The sequence below is a fragment of the Mauremys mutica genome, chromosome 3 (genome assembly GCF_020497125.1).
Source record: "Mauremys mutica isolate MM-2020 ecotype Southern chromosome 3, ASM2049712v1, whole genome shotgun sequence".
NCBI classification, from domain to species: Eukaryota; Metazoa; Chordata; order Testudines; family Geoemydidae; genus Mauremys; species Mauremys mutica.
In genome coordinates, this window is record NC_059074.1 from 91,201,686 (window position 1) to 91,217,317 (window position 15,632).

At 41.5% G+C, this 15,632-nt stretch overlaps 1 protein-coding gene across 2 annotated transcripts in view; it reads right to left on the reverse strand.

Moving 5' to 3' along the window:
• The window catches only part of CEP85L (centrosomal protein 85 like), a 209,799-nt gene extending 194,738 nt beyond the window's left edge, over positions 1-15,061 (reverse strand). Inside the window, exons 1-2 of one of the 2 annotated variants that reach the window (XM_045009617.1) lie at positions 14,786-15,061; positions 1,524-1,560 (exon numbers count right to left, since the gene is read on the reverse strand). In XM_045009617.1, the coding sequence (XP_044865552.1) occupies positions 1,524-1,560; positions 14,786-14,887 (139 nt within the window). In that variant the 5' untranslated portion in view covers positions 14,888-15,061. The remainder of the gene's footprint in view (positions 1-1,523; positions 1,561-14,785) is intronic. The other variant, XM_045009620.1, reaches the window with a different exon arrangement.
• Positions 15,062-15,632: the final 571 nt, after the last annotated feature.

Genomic DNA, 15,632 nt, shown 5'->3' on the forward strand with positions numbered 1-15,632 from the left:
AGGGGAGGAACAAGAAGCAAGGGGCAGCTCAGAAGGAAGTTCAGAGAATGAGCCTGGGCTGGGGAGTGAGGGCTGCAGGGAAGCCTACTCTTGCTGTAAGCCTGTCTTGCACAATATTACTATGTAGTAAGGGAAAAAATGCACACCTTGGTGAAAAATAAACAGCCCGGTGTGTGTTTGTGACTGTGAAACCATCCAAACTGGCCAGGCAGTGCGGTTCACCAAGCAGTGATGGAGGTGCCCTGTGACACTGGTGTCAAACTGAAGTAACTCCATTGAACTCAGTGAAGTTACTCTAGATTAGTAACTGAATAAAGAATTTGTCCTGTAGGGCCACTGATCAAGCTTCAAAGCCATGTGTTTGTGAAATTTAGTGAGCAAACAGACATGTTAGAAATCGAGACACGTCAGTTACATAAGCTTTCTGGTAACAGCAATACACATGACTTCAATTAGAAACCAACTATGAAAGTTCCCAGAATCTCTTGAGCGTCAGTTTAATTCAGTAGTTCCTAATATTACTAGAACCCAAAGATGGGTTCTTAAAATCTATAAGTTACCAACTCTTTTATCCCATTTACTATTTCATAACAAGTAGAAATACAAAAGACCTGTTAGGTCACCTAGCCCATCTTCCTGCAAAAACAGAATTTTTCCTTACTGAACATTATTTTGCCCAGTCTCATTTTAAATATGCCAAGCAATAGGGCTTCTACCACTTCCTCATGAAAACTGTTCTACAGATTAATGTTTGCAGTGTTGTTGTAGCAGTGTTGGTCCCAGGTTGTGAGAGAGACGAGGTAGGTGAGGTAATATCTTTTGTGACCAACTTCTGAAGTTGGTCCAATACATTTTAAAAGCTGTTACCTCATCTACCTTGTCTCTCTACAGATCAGTGGTTCTCACTGTGAAGACGTTTTTCCTGATGTCCACAGCATTCTGAGATGGCACCTTACTCCAGAGTAGATTATGAGTGTGTGAGAAGAGGAGTAGATGAAGGAAAGTATCTAGTGCACTCACCATGTACCCCTAGAGGGTCCTCAGACACCACCACCCAGAAACTCCAGCATACACCAGTCTTATCCCAGCAACCCCAACACTCTCAACCCTTCACAACGAACCAACCAACCAACCACCCAAGTCTAGTAATAGTTTCTTGCCATTACCCCAGTAAGAGTCATTTGCAGCTGTAAATGATTGTGATTGTGGGTCATGCTATGAAAACACAAGTGTTTTTTGGGGTCTTGGGTAAAAAGGTTGAGAATTGTTCTAGATATTTAACACAAATATTAACACAATACAAAATCATGCAGTACCTCCACTAAATAGTCTAGACCAGGAGCTTTGTATATGATCAGATTCTCCAGCTCGTTCTCTTTCCAGTTCTTTATCAATAGCTATTTCTAATGTAAATTGAACAAATATTTTAATTTAGAAATTCTATCTGCTGAACTGAAAAGGACATCACACAATCCTTGTTATACTGGCAGTACTGGTAATTACCGGTATTCAGTCTGACTTACCGCAGTCACAGAGTTCTTCCACCAAAAAGTAGTTCCTCTAAAAAACAAAAACAAAAAACCCAGCAAAACATTACCTTTTCCTTTTTAAAAAAAGTCTGATATTTGAACACACACACACACACACACACACACACACACACACACAGTACAACCAAGGTTGTGTCCCTCATGTCCTATGGAATTTAAAAGAATATTATTAACTTCCTTTATGTGCTCTGATCCATTTTATAAAAAGTAAGAGAATTACATCCCTGCTATAGGATTCTATAGGAGAGTTTAATGAAAACCAGCAGAATCCTGTTACATTATACGGCCCTGATCTTCCACTGCTCTGCACCTGTGTAGTTACTTACATCTGTGTACAGTGGGCATAAAAACACTACCAAATAAATACAATGGTATGCACATTTTCTTGCTTTGCACAAGTATAAATGACTATACAACAGTGGTTCTCAAACTTTTGTACTGGTGACCCCTTTCACATAGCAAGCCTCTGAGTGCGACCCTCCTTATCAATTAAAAACAGGGTTTTTTTTATATTTAACACCATTATAAATGCTGGAGGAAATGCAGGTTTTGAGATGGAGGCTGACAGCTTGCAACCCCCCATGTAATAACCTTGCGACCCCTGAGGGGTCCCAACCCCCAGTTTGAGAACCCTTGCTATACAAGGTGCAGGGCAATGGCGAATCAAGCCCTATAAATATTTCTAGTAGTTTCTGTAAAAAGCCAAGTTTCTAATAGGACCCTAACAGTTTTATCCCAATTCAATTCTATTGGGCTTTTCCATTAGAGTATACCGTAATATAAACTATTTTTTTCCCCAACACCTGAAAAACTCATGAAAAAATAAGCTATGTCCTGAACCACAAATGCCAGGTTGCTGCTGTGACAATCTCATACTTTGGAGAAATTCAGCCAAGATTCCCCACTCACAAGCAGGCCTGATCCTTCCCTGAAGACACTGAAGTTACACCAGAGTAAAGCACATGGGAATAGGCATGCATAGTTCCCTCTGAGGATCTTTCCTATTCCAGAGGAGCTGGGTAGGAGCAGACTGTGCACAATGATCCCTTCCACTCCTAAGTATCCCTTTTTTTCTAAAAGTCTGGGAATGGTTTTCTCTCCCTTCCAAACCAAACAGAATGGTTGGTCATTCTTAAGAATCCTTCTATTCCAGAGGAAGGTTGAGCTGTGAGAAGCCTCTGCAGAGGATTCCTGTTGCTGGAGAACATGGTGGGACTTAACAATTTATGTGTAACGTATTTCATGTAAGTGTTATAAATGTTGGCCCTTCTCAAGATGCTAAAGTTCAATTTTGAGGGCCTATCAGTTTCAAAACCCTCTGTTCTTGAACATGTTGCTTCCTAACACAACAACGTCATCTGCCTTCAGGAAACCCCAATGAATTCTCTTATTGCCAATAAGTTCATAATATCTGTTTTTGACTTTATAAACTACACTTTGCATAAAAAATACAGCAGAGACACTTATGTAAGATCCAGTGGAGTGTTTACCACCTACATCTGATTATTCTGACATCACAAGGATCAGTAAGTTTAAAGTATCAGAGGGGTAGCCGTGTTAGTCTGGTTCTGTAGAAGTAGCAAAGAATCCTGTGGCACCTTATAGACTAACAGACGTTTTGCAGCATGCTTGCATCCGAAGAAGTGGGTATTCACCCACGAAAGCTCATGCTGCAAAACGTCTGTTAGTCTATAAGGTGCCACAGGATTCTTTGCTACTTCTACAGTAAGTTTAAAGTGGCTAATGTCTACAAGCCCCTTAATCAGTTATGGCTTGCTCCTGTTCTACCATCATTCCAGCATCCTGCCATTTATGCTGGAGACTTTAATAGTCACGGCTATAGAGAATCTGATCAAACTGTACCTCCCTCAGTGAACTACAATTTCTTTGTGACCCTAAGCAGACCAGCAACTTTTCATGTTGCCTGCTGGAACCAGGGCTACTCCCCTGACCACAGTTGTGTCATTTCAGCTGGAGACTGCCCTCTACCAGCCATCTGCAGGGTCCTTGGAAATTTCCCCCACAGCTGACATCGCCCTTTCCAGTCCAAATAGGGGTTACCATTCATAGTGACCACTAGCTCAGCGCTATGGTGGGACTACAGAAAGGCAGACTGAGCCAATTACTCTAAGCTCACTGACCAACGTACAGTCTGTATCCTGCATAACATCTCAATAGATCAAGCATATTCAAGGATACACCAAAAGCAATCTTTATGTCTATGCCAAAGTCCATCCCACATGGCTGCCAAAAAAATCTAAATATCATGTCTGGATGAAGAATGTGCAGAATTCCTTGAACAGTATGAAAAATCCAGTGATTCAGAAATAGCCAACCCCCCTCCTAAACAGCCTGAAAGAAATTTGAAGAGCCCATTGGAAAAAAGTAATCTCAAGATCTAGCAGAAAAGCTTGGATGCTCATCAAGAAGTTCAATGCAGCACAAAACCCATATTACCCAATATTAACCCTGAGTTGTAGGTATAAACTCCTGGAGTGGATAATCCTAGAGAGAATTTCACCCATGACAGAACAACTTTTGAGTAATGATCAGGCAGGTTTCTGACTAAACTAAGTGTTAGCACTAACTATGTACATTTGAGAATAGATTTCAAGAGAAGAAGAAAACTTGAAGCTGTCTTTTTTAACCTTACAGCAGTGTGTGACACCATCTAGCACACTTATCTGCTGTATAAGTTTTCAAGAGCTCGTCTTAATAGGTTGCCATGGCAACTGAGCTGATGTTCCAAGGTAGATGTTTTCAGGTGGCTCTGGGACACAAAATCAGGACCTGGAGATTCCAGAAGAACAGATTCCCACAAGGCTGGGTGCTGCCACCAATTTTATTTAATGTATTCACCAATCACCTACTGAATATGATCTCCAGGCAGTTCATATATGCCAATGATAACTGCTTGGCCACAAGGGACCAAGATTTTCAAAACACTGAAGAGAATCTGAACAGTGATATGGCTTCCTTAGGTGAGTATTGCAAGAAATGCAGACTGAAATCAATTACATCAAAGACATGTCAACATGCTTCCACTTACACCATGCTCAGAGCTAACTTGAGGTTAACATCTTGAGTGGTCAGTTGTTGGCTCATGATTTAAAGCCAGTTTATCTAGGGGTCACCCAAGATCACACACCCATGTACAAATACTATCTCACTAAAGTAGCTGAAAAGATCAAAAGCAGAAACTGTCTCCTGAACAGACTGGTAGGATCCACCTAGGGAGTCAATGCGCAAACACTGCATAGTTCAGGGCTTGCTTTCTGCTACTCAGTTGGCAAATACTGTGCTCCACTTTGGTTAAACTCTGCTCAGACTAGATTAGTAGCCACACAACTTAAATCATACTATGAGAATTATCACAGGCACATCTAAAGCCAACAAAACTTGTATGGTTACCAGTCCTAGCCAATATTCCTCCACTTAACATCCAGTGGCAGGATGCAGCCAATAAATTGATTATCAAGGTACAGAAAATCTCACACTTGCATCAGGGATATAGGGGATGCACCCAGTCACTTACTGCATAGCAGAAATCCTCTCTGGACAGGTTGCACACTTTCCATCAGGCTAATAACATCATAGGCTCACTGCGGTGGATAGAATGGGAAAGAGACTCTGCCACTACCAGGAGCTCCTACATCATAATCAAGCCAGGTGAACAGCAATGTGGCTTTGAGCTCCCATGCCACCTCTGAAGCCAACTTAACAGGTTCAGGTGTGGTGTGGTCCACTGCACCAAGACCAACCATCCCTGGGATATCCAGGACAGCCCACTAAGCATCTGTTGCTGCACAGATGCTGAATGGTTGCTCTTTTTCTGTTGGGCTCCCAAGAGGTCTTCTCAAGCTGAACGCTGCTGATTCAGAGGTAACTGACTGGCTCAAGACCAGTTAGCTGTTCTGTTTTTTTTTAAACCTTGCCTTACTTGTCTTGCCCACATGCAATTGATTTTACACACACACACACACACACACACACACACACACAGAGTTCATGTTATCAACTTGATTAAAATAATGGTTGGGATATTATAAATTAACATCTGACATTTTTAAAGCCATATTTGGTTAAATAATATGTCCACTGCCCTAAAATCCATGGTAACAGCAGCTTTTTTTTATTTTATGGTCAGATTACTGGAAGGCTGTGCAATTACTGTCTTGTAAGTCAAACATCAGGCACTCTGAGGTCAGATTAGTTATAAGAATACTGTACATTTTTAGTACAGTACACTTGATTTTATATAGCATTTTTCACACAAACTGTATCCCAGATCACTTTACTAAGTTAAATAGCACTACTACAGAGATAGATAATAGCAGAGGGAGTGGAATATTGAAAAGGTATAGGGCAAATGGAGAAAAATAAGTTTTCAGCAGTGATGTTAATTAAGATGAGACAGGCACAGATTCACAAAACTTGCTGAGGATAGCAGTAACTGTAAAGAAGGCTCTTGCACTAACAGTGGCCACAGTAGATGAGCAAAATTAGAAGAGTTGTAATGTAAGAGAAGGTCCTTTATGGATCATGGAGTCTTTCAATGGCTTTTATAGATAAACTTGTGTTTTAACCAATGAGAGACAAAAGAGTCCTATTCTCTAACCCAATCAGAATGCAGCAGGTCTACAGTAGTACAGAAATCAACTATCACTTGACTTCATCAAGAGTCATTACACCAACAGCCTAATTTTAAATTATATTAAGGCCCCTCAGCTGAGCAAAAAGGGCCTCAGTGTAAATGAAAATAAGGGCCAGGCTGTCTGATTCATAGAATCATAGAATCTCAGGGTTGGAAGGGACCTCAGGAGGTCATCTAGTCCAACCCCCTGCTCAAAGCAGGACCAAACCCAACTAAATCATCCCAGCCAGGGCTTTGTCAAGCCTGACCTTAAAAACCTCTAAGGAAGGAGATTCCACCACCTCCCTAGGTAACCCATTCCAGTTCTTCACCACCCTACTAGTGAAAAAGTTTTTCCTAATGTCCAACCTAAACCTCCCCCTCTGCAACTTGAGACCATTACTCCTTGTTCTGTCATCTTCTACCACTGAGAACAGTCTAGATCCATCCTCTTTGGAACCCCCTTTCAGGTAGTTGAAAGCAGCTATCAAATCCCCCCTCATTCTTCTCTTCTGCAGGCTAAACAATCCCAGTTCCCTTAGCCTCTCCTCATAAGTCATGTGCTCCAGCCCCCTAATCATTTTTGTTGCCCTCTGCTGGACTCTCTCCAATTTATCCACATCCTTCTTGTAGTGTGGGGCCCAAAACTGGACACAGTACTCCAAATGAGGCCTCACCAGTGCTGAATAGAGGGGAATGATCACATCCCTCGATCTGCTGGAAATGCCCCTATTTATACAACCCAAAATGCTATTAGCCTTCTTGGCAACAAGGGCACACTGTTGACTCATATTCAGCTTTTCGTCCACCGTAACCCCTAGGTCCTTTTCTGCAGAACTGCTGCCCAGCCATTCGGTCCCTAGTCTGTAGCAGTGCATGGGATTCTTCCGTCCTAAGTGCAGGACTCTGCACTTGTCCTTGTTGAACCTCATCATATTTCTTTTGGCCCAATCCTCTAATTTGTCTAGGTCACTCTGTATCCTATCCCTACCCTCCAGCGTATCAACCACTCCTCCCAGTTTAGTGTCATCTGCAAACTTGCTAAGGGTGCAGTCCACACCATCCTCCAGATCGTTAATGAAGATATTGAACAAAACCGGCCCCAGCACCAACCCTTGGGGCACTCCACTTGATATTGGCTGCCAACTAGACATGGAACCATTGATCACTACCCGTTGAGCCCGACCATCTAGCCAGTTTTCTATCCACCTTACTGTCCATTCATCCAGCCCATACTTCTTTAACTTGCTGGCAAGAATACTGTGGGAGACTGTATCAAAAGCTTTACTAAAATCCAGAAATAGCACATCCACTGCTTTCCCCTCATCCACAGAGCCGGTTATCTCCTCATAGAAGGCAATTAGGTTAGTCAGGCATGACTTGCCCTTGGTGAATCCATGCTGACTGTTCCTGATCACTTTCCCCTCCTTTAAGTAGTTCAGAATTGATTCCTTGAGGACCTGTTCCATGATTTTTCCAGGGACTGAGGTGAGACTGACTAGCCTGTAGTTCCCTGGATCTTCCTTCTTCCCTTTTTTAAAGATGGGCACTACATTAGCTTTTTTCCAGTCATCTGGTACCTCCCCCAATCGCCATGATTTTTCAAAGATAATGGCCAATGGCTCTGCAATCTCATCGGCCAACTCCTTTAGCACCCTTGGATGCAGCGCATCCGACCCCATGGACTTGTGCTCGTCCAGCTTTTCTAAATAGTCCCGAACTACTTCTTTTTCCACAGAGGGCTGGTCACCTCCTCCCCATACCATGCTGCAGAGTGCAGCTGTCTGGGAGCTGACCTTGTCTGTGAAGACAGAGGCAAAAAAAGCATTGAGTACACTAGCTTTCTCCACATCCTCTGTCACTAGGTTCCCTCCCTCATTCAGCAAGGGGCCCACACTTTCCTTGACTTTCTTCTTGTTGCTAACATACCTGAAGAAACCCTTCTTGTTACTCCTAACATCTCTGGCTAGCTGCAATTCCAAGCGTGAGTTGGCCTTCCTATTTTCACTCCTGCATGCCTGAGCAATACTTTTATACTCCTCCCTGGTTATTTGTCCAATCTTCCACTTCTTGTAAGCTGTTTTTTTGTGTTTAAGACGAGGAAGGATTTCACTGTTAAGCCAAGCTGGTTGCCTGCCATATTTACTTTTCTTCCTACACATCGGGATGGTTTGTTCCTGCAACCTCAATAACGATTCTTTAAAATACAGCCAGCTTTCCTCGACTCCTTTCCCCGTCATGTTATTCTCCCAGGGGACCTTGCCCATCAGTTCCCTGAGGGAGTCGAAGTCCGCTTTTCTGAAGTCCAGGGTCTCTGTTCTACTGCTCTCCTTTCTTCCTTGTATCAGGATCCTGAACTCGACCATCTCACGGTCACTACCTCCCAGGTTCCCATCCACTATTGCTTCCTCTACTATTTCTTCCCTGTTTGTGAGCAGCGGGTCAAGAAGAGCTTTTCCCCTAGTTGGTTCCTCCAGCACTTGCACCAGGAAATTGTCTCCTACACTTTCCAGAAACTTCCTGGATTGTCTGTGCACTGCTGTATTGCTCTCCCAGCAGATATCAGGGAGATTAAAGTCACCCATGAGAACCAGGGCCTGTGATCTAGCAACTTCTGTTAGTTGCTGGAAGAAAGCCTCGTCCACCTCATTCCCCTGGTCTGGTGGTCTGTAGCAGACTCCCACCACGACATCACCCTTGTTGTTCATACTTCTAAATTTAATCCAGAGACTCTCAGGTTTTTCTGCAGTTTCATACTGGAGCTCTGAGCAGTCATACTGCTCTCTTACATACAACGCAACTCCCCAACCTTTTCTGCCCTGCCTATCCTTCCTGAACAATTTATATCCATCCATGACAGCACTCCAATCATGTGAGTTATCCCACCAAGTCTCTGTTATTCCAATTACATCATAATTCCTTGACTGTGCCAGGACTTCTAGTTCTCCCTGCTTGTTCCTCAGGCTTCTTGCATTTGTGTATAGGCATGTAAGATAACTCACTGATCGCCCAGGTGTCCCAGTATGGGGCTGGAGCCCTCCCCTCTTGCACTCACCTACTTGTGCTTTCTCCTGATATCCCACTTCCCCACTTACCTCGGGGCTTTGGTCTCCTTCCCCTAATTTACTTCAGTGACAAGATCATTGGGTGTAACAGAAATGTTCTTTTAATCAAACAAGAGCACAGAACTAGCATCTCCTGCTCCAAAAATAAACATCTTGGCTTTGCCTGGCATATATTTTCCATAAATGCCTGAGCATTCATGTATCAGCAGGAGACCATTATCTTGTGACAAGATTCCATTTCACTGATATTACCTCTTAAAGATACCAAGCAGAATGTGTTCCTGTCAGTCAGGTTGCTGGACAGCTGACATTTATGGATATTTTTTTTAAAAAATAGCCAGTCAAAGTGAACTTATTCATAAACGTATAATGTAATCATCATAATAACAGAGATTTCTGAGGCTGAGGATAAACTAAAACAAATGCCCCTTTCCTGAATGACTCAAAATGTAGCCCTTGATTCATGATAAGGTGATCAGATGTAGCTTTATAGCATCAGCATCCATCCAATAAAATAATTCAAGCTCTATCAATCCTTTACTATGACAAAAAATAAAATCATGTTAATAGAACTTTGTGAGTGCATACTATGTGTCTTTCCTGCCTTCCCTATAACACTTACTTTTGCTAAACTATTTAGTTTGTCCTTTTTCAATGACATTGTAGCCATGTTGGTCCTGTGACCGACATGGCTACAACCAAAGTTGGTCAAATAAAAAAATATTACCCACACACCTTGTCTCTTCAGTTTGGCCTTGGCATTTATATGTAGCAGGAACCCATTAACAGGCCAGAGACACATGCAACATTTCATCCACTAACCCTACAGATATTCCCTCAGAAAACCAGTCTAAGTCCTGGTCCCTTGAGCAAAGCCTAAGTAAAAACTCATTGCCTTGTGAGAAATATTCAGGGTTAGGGAAGGTAGAGGCCTACCAGCGAAGCACTAAAACTTGAGTATCCATGAATGAGTTGCAGCTTCTACAACAGGGTATGGGGGAGAAAAAAAAATTAGAGAATCATAGAAATGTAGGACTGGAAGGGATCTCAATCGATTATCTACTCCAGTCCTCTGCACTGAGGCAGGACTAAATTTTGTCTAGATCATCTCTGACAGGCATTTGTCTAACTGTTCTTAAAAACTCCAATGATGGAGATTCTGCAACCTCCTTAGGTAATTTGTTCCAGTACTTAACTACCCTTACATTCAAGAAGTTTTTTTCTAACATCCAACCTAAATCTCCTTTGCTGCCATTTAAGCCCACTACTTCTTGTCTTGTCTTCAGTGGATAAGGAGAAAAAGTATCACCCTCCTCTTTATTAACAACCTTTTTAATACTTGAAGTCTGTTGCTATGTCCCCTTCAGTCTTTTCTTCTCCAGATTAAACAAATTCAAATTTTTTCAATCTTTCCTCATAGGTCATGTTTTCTAGACCTTTAATAATTTTTTGTGCTCTCCTCTGGACTTTCTCTAATTTGTCCACATATTTCCCAAAGCGTAGTGCCCAGAACTGGACACAGTACTCCAAATGAAGCATTACTTCTCATATCATGCTTACAGCAGCCCTGCTAATATATCCCAGAATGATGTTTGGGTTTTTTGCAACAGTATTACACTGTTGACTCATATTCAGTTTGTGATCCACTACAACCCCTAGATCCTTTTCTGTAGTTCTCCTTCCTAGGCAGTCATTTCCCATTTTGTATTTGTGCAATTGATTATTCCTTCCTAAGTGGAATACTTTGCATTTGTCCTTATTGAATTTCATCCTCTTTATTTCGGACCATTTCTCCAGTTTGTCAAGATCATTTTGAATTCTGCTCCTGTCCTCCAAAACTCTTGCAGCCTCTCCAAGCTTGGTATCATCTGCAAACTTTATAATTGTACTCTCTCTAACATTATCCAAATCATTTATGAAGATATTAAATAGAACTGGACCCACGGCAGATCCCTGTGGGACCCCACTCAATATGCTCTTCCAGCTTGATTGTGATCCATTGATAACTACTCTCTGAGTATGGATTTCCAACCAGTTTTGCACCCATGTTATAGTAGGTTAATCCAGGCTATATTTCCCTACTTTGCTTATGAAAGTCATGTGAAACAGAATAAAAAACTTTACTAAAGTTGAGATTATCACATCTACTGCTCCCCTGACATTAACAGGGCTTGTTACCCTGTCAAAGAAGGTTATTGGGTTGGTTTAACATTATTTCTTTTTTGCAAATCCATGCTGACTGTTACTTATCACCTTGTTATCTTCTAGGTACTTACAAATTGATTTATTGATTTTTGCTCCATCATCATCTTTCCAGGTACCAAAGTTAAGCTGACTGGTCTATAATTCTATGGGCTGTCTTTATTCCCCTTTTTATAGATAGGAGCTATATTTGCCTTTTTCCAGTCCTCTGGGATCTCTCCCATCCTCCATGAGTTCTCAAAGAAAATTGCTAATGGCTCAGAGATCTCCTCAGCCAGTTCCTTACGTAGTATAGGACAGTGCTTCTCAACCCGGGGTAGGGGTATCTCTGGGGGTACACAGAGGTCTTCCAGGGGGTACATGAACTCATCTAGATATCTGCCTAGTTTTACAACAGGCTACATAAAAAGCACTAGCGAAGTCAATACGAACTAAAATTTCATTCATACAATGGCTTGTTTATTCTGCTCTATATACTATACACTGAAATGTTAAGTACAATATTTATATTCCAATTGATTTATAATAATATGGTAAAAACGAGAAAGGAAGCAATTTTTCAGTAATAGTGTGCTGTACCACTTTTGTATTTTTATGTCTGATTTTGTAAGCAAGCAGTTTTTAAGTGAGATGAAACTTGGGGTATACAAGACAAATCAAACTCCTGAAAGGGGTACAGTAGTCTGGAAAGGTTGAGAGCCACTGATCTAGGATGTTTTCATCAGAGCCTGCCGACTGGAAGATATCTAACTTGTTTAAGTAATTTTTAACTTGTTCTTTCCCTATTTTAGCCTCAGATCCTACCCCATTTACACTGATGTTCACTATGTTAGTCGCCCGCTCTCTGCTAAGCTTTTCTGGGAAAACTGAAACAAAAAACGGCATTTAATACTTTGGCCATTTCTACATTTTCTGTTATTGTCTTTCCCTCTCATTGAGTAATGGACCTACCCTGTCCTTGGTCTTCCACTTGCTTTTAATGTATTTTTAAAAAAATTTCTTGTTACCCATTATGTCCTTAGTTAGTTTCATCTTGTTTTATGCCTTGACCTTTGTAATTTTGTCCATGACCCACTTCTCCCCACATGAGTTTGGGACGTCAGTAGATGATGGGCCTGTGTGGGTGGCTATTTGACACCATGCAGTTTAAGGTAAAGTCCTTAACTCTGACAGTGCCAAGGAAATCTGAAATAACAGTGAGGTAAAACTGATGGAAGATTTGTAAATGAAGTTCAGTTTAATACTTGGTTTATGCCACCACCTATAGGCCTCAGCCAAGCTTGGGACCCCACTGTGCTAAGTCTGTAGGCTTTACCCACACAAGAAAGTGGAATCAATGTAACTAAATCATCTTAGAAACCAGTTTACTTACATTGGCATAACTTGATTCCTTACCAATTTAATTGCCATAAGGCATTATTGAACTGAAATAAGAATGTCCACACAAGAGAGCTGTGCCAATTTAATTAAACTGGTTTCTAAAATAATGAGCAGGAGGCAAACAGAAAAAAAGGTCGGTGAAATGACTTGCCCAAGGTCACACAGCAGGTCAGTGGTAAAGCTGGGAACAGATTCCATGTCTCTTGATTCCCACACTAGGGCCATATCCACTAGACCACACTAAGTCCAAAAATTATCATCAATTTGTTTAATACATTTTCATGTCCCTGAAATTTTGCTAAATGTGAAGTTTGGGGTTCCCTCCCACACATATATTGGAATCTGAAATACACTTCTGGTGCAGATTTTTACATGCTGGATTTTGCACATGCAAGCTTTTATGTGGAAATGCTTTTGCAACCATCTTTGGAAAATGTGGATTGTGAATGAGTAACAGACAAAAAATATACAAATTAAAATGCTTTATATACTCAGACTGATACAGAGACAGACAAGGAGCAAAAATCCAGAAGGATGAGCAAGAAACTTTCAGCAGATCCCTGTTCAGTAAGAAAGATTCAACAAGGATGAGTGGATTAAACTAGTATTTCTCTGAGCAAAGCCTGAGATGACACAGCCAAAACAGAAAGGTATAAAAATGGAGGGCAGTTGCCTTAAAGACAAGGACACTATTCTGGATGGTAAACTCCATAAAGGTGATGAAGAATAAAGTTTCCAGCAAGTGTATTAATGATAGAGGCACAGTGGCCTAAACTATTACATTGCTGTTAATTAAAGGAAGTCCAGAATGGCTGGAATAATGGCCCAAGAAAGAATGCACGCAGCTAGTATGCTGGGTAAACATGAAAAAGGTAATATAAATTGTGAAACAAAACCAATGAATTTGGATGGATTGTAAAATACAGCCGAGACCATTGTTCTTTTTACTATCCTGTAAGGAAAAAAACAAAACAAAACACATAACTGCAGTTTAGCCTTCAACAGAGGAATATAGTCCAAATGACTTCTGCTACCCTCCCTAGCCACATGGGATAGGATCATTTTTGCCCTTTCCCCTCCCCTTTGTCAGCTTTTGGTCTTTTTCTATTGTAAATTCTTCAGTAGCCCCATTCCCTCTCTCTGCCCTGCTCCTCCCAAGGCTCACCTGCAAACCACATCTGCTCCCATGCCACTTGCCATACTCACTGACCTTCCCGTCCACAACCAATAGCCCAGCCCTCTCCTATTATCATCACCTACCACTCTCTCCAGCTTAGCACCCTCTGTTTTCTGCATGTCTCCTCATGTCCCACTCAACTCCTTGTACTAGCCCGTGAACTCCCCTTTTTAAAAAAAGTAAAGGCATTTCCAACATAAAAGCTTGATTGATATAGAGTTAAGGTTGGTCAAAAGTTTTTACTATCAATGCAATCACTAAATCTCAAGGAAATCATAAAATAGGATAATTTTATTTAGTTGATAAGATGTGAATGGAGGTTGGTTGCATGTTAATGTCTTAACTGGGGATTTCCTTGATTTTCAGAGATTGCATTGACAGGAAATGCATTTGAACATCCTTAAATCTAAATTAACAAAGTTTTGGTAAGGGTGAAAGGTGATACATAAAACAAAATCAGATGGATATATACTTGTACGTTGTAGCACTTTCTCCCAATCCAAGTCTCTCTTGTCTATTTAGATATGGTAAGCTCTTCAGAGCAGACACTCTTATTCTGTGATATTGTGATGCCTAGCCCAATGGGGCCCCATTCTTGGTTGGGGCCTGTTAGTGGTATTTGGATACAAATAATAAATAATAATAATATGCACACACAAACACCTATTTGTGCATATATTAATAAAATAGATTTCTAAAGCAAAGTATCTAATGAACAGATATATAAGAACATTTTAAATAGTATACTGTATAATTATTCAAATACACATATGCATACCAGCAAGGCCTCCATTCGAGTACATATTTTGTGTCTCTTTTGGAATGGTTCTCTTTGGTCTTGGTTTTTCTGTTTAGTTTCTCTTATAGGCCTCAGTGTCATTTCTCTCTAGGTCCCTATCTTCTCTTGTTCTTTTGCTAATCACTCATATTCTCTTGTTAGCTTCTTTATTCTCTTTTGTGTCTTTTGTTGTGAAACTCCCTCATTTTATGGTTCAGTCTCTCATCTCTGGATTACCTTGCATAGCTCAGAACAGAATGCCCATACAGCTCAAAACAGAGCTCATCTACTTGTAGCTTCCCGTTGCTAGGTAACCTCCTCCACCCCATTCTCATGTGCAGCCTGGTTGCCTAGCACCTCCTATTGGTGTAGGCACAAGTGACAGAGAGAAGATTATTTCAGATAGGATGAAATTCACTCCTAGACAGAGGCCGCCATAAAGCCTATGTATCACTTAAGTCCAGGGCCAGCAAGCAGGTGCTTGGGGCGGCAAAGGGGAAGGGGCGGCACATCGGGCTATTCGGCGGCGGGTCCCTCGGTCCCTCTCAGAGGGAAGGACCTGCCACCGAATTGCCGCCGAAGAAGAAAGCAGCGTGGTGGAGCTGCCGCCGATCATGACTTTTTTTTTTCTCCACCGCTTGGGGCGGCAAAAACCCTGGAGCCGGCCCTGCTTAAGTCCTACTTATATAGGTACATTGGCCCTATGGGCCATGCAGAGGGGATGGAATTTAGGTAGGTGAAATTTATTACTGGGTACCGCATCTTTCAAAAGACTCAAGGTTTTTTACAGAGTTAAACAGTGATTCATATAAAAGCATATGGGTCACATCCCACTTTCAACACTGTC